At 38.1% G+C, this 1,343-nt stretch overlaps 1 protein-coding gene across 1 annotated transcript; it reads right to left on the reverse strand. All coding sequences in view use genetic code 11, as the record gives it.

Annotated features, from left to right (window-relative positions):
- Positions 1-131: 131 nt before the first annotated feature.
- Positions 132-1,016, reverse strand: EGR_06557 (hypothetical protein; the record flags this gene model as incomplete). The annotated part of the gene is made up of 2 exons (XM_024495806.1): positions 132-155; positions 936-1,016. The coding sequence occupies 2 exons, from the start codon at positions 1,014-1,016 to the stop codon at positions 132-134; spliced, it is 105 nt and encodes a 34-aa protein (XP_024349766.1).
- Between the last annotated feature and the right edge of the window lie 327 nt (positions 1,017-1,343).

The raw sequence follows: 1,343 nt of genomic DNA on the forward strand, positions 1-1,343 counted from the left end.
AAATCCTAAGACGAGTCATATCAAAAGTTTCTATAAAAAATGGAAGGAATTAACGTGTGTTTAGTTCTATTACCCAAAAATGGGACTCAAATCGGCGTCAGCGGGACAAGCGATTCTCTAACAAAAGGTCGTCAACCCTGTTGACCACCTAATGGCTAAAATACAGGAGAGAACATTAATCCGCTGCGGGTCCAAAGTATTCCTATCAAAAATGCCGACAAAGAGCAGCACGCAAAGACGCTGAATACCACCCCTGCTGTAAACGGCTCTCACTTGCTTAAACAGTTGACTAGATGCGATTTAGCCTCATGACAAGGGCTTATAACTTCCAACGATGACTTGAGAAGGGAAAAAATTTCAATATATTCAATGAACTTTACCAAGAATGAATGATTAGAGTTTTTGACCAATTTTTATTACGATTGGCATGACATTGACACCGTTCTAATGTTGGTATCATCACAGACTTGTAAGTGTTGGTAGTGTCAGGGACTATAAATTGTAAAATACGCAGACAAAACATGAAAATGGGTAGCATGGGAAGTTATGAAGGCAACAGCCTGCCTAATCGAACGAATAAATAAGCCACCAGAATAACAAGATAAGCAAAGAGAGCAGGGCTCGGTTGCGCAAAATGCAAGTTATGACGGCCTATTAAGCGCCATTTAGTAAAGGTGGCAAAAATAATTTAAAAAACAAGGATCATCAAAGAGGGGAAGCAAACGAAACCCTAGAAAGATGTACCTGTGAAATTTGGTGGGTATAATAAGGGTATCCAAGCCGCAAATATAAATGCAGTCAGTTAAATTACAAATGAAATACGTTACCAGCTATTACCTCTCTTTGTTCTTGTTATGAGGGGAGTTGCGTTGAAAGAGATAGGTCTGTACTAGATTCTCATATTTCCTGTATTCCACCGCTTTAGAAACTCTTACGAAGATTGATGGGTGAACATGATAGATGCGATTCGAGTTTGGTGAGACTTCCGAAACTTCAAAGGCTTCACGAGAAATCATATGCCTGACATCTGGGAAAAGGTAAGACGTTAGAATGTACTACTTACAAGTTGTTTTAAGTAAACATTTTTGTTCCGATAAAGATCCACTCAGTGATGGATCACCTTTAGGAAAATGACCCTTTAAAAAACCTAATGATGGATAAGGAAACGTGTTATTATTGGCACGTTGATTTAGAATTAGTGTTTTGAGAAGTATTTTCAATTATGAATAAGTCAAATGATGAAATATGCTCTTTGCATCTTTGAAAAATCAGGTCACAGAAGGCACACCAATGGGTCAAGCTTTCAAATACTAAAAGATGATCTCGTAAGCCGTCAAATAGTG

This window comes from Echinococcus granulosus (genome assembly GCF_000524195.1).
Source record: "Echinococcus granulosus chromosome Unknown EG_S00059, whole genome shotgun sequence".
In the NCBI taxonomy this organism is placed as follows: Eukaryota; Metazoa; Platyhelminthes; class Cestoda; order Cyclophyllidea; family Taeniidae; genus Echinococcus; species Echinococcus granulosus.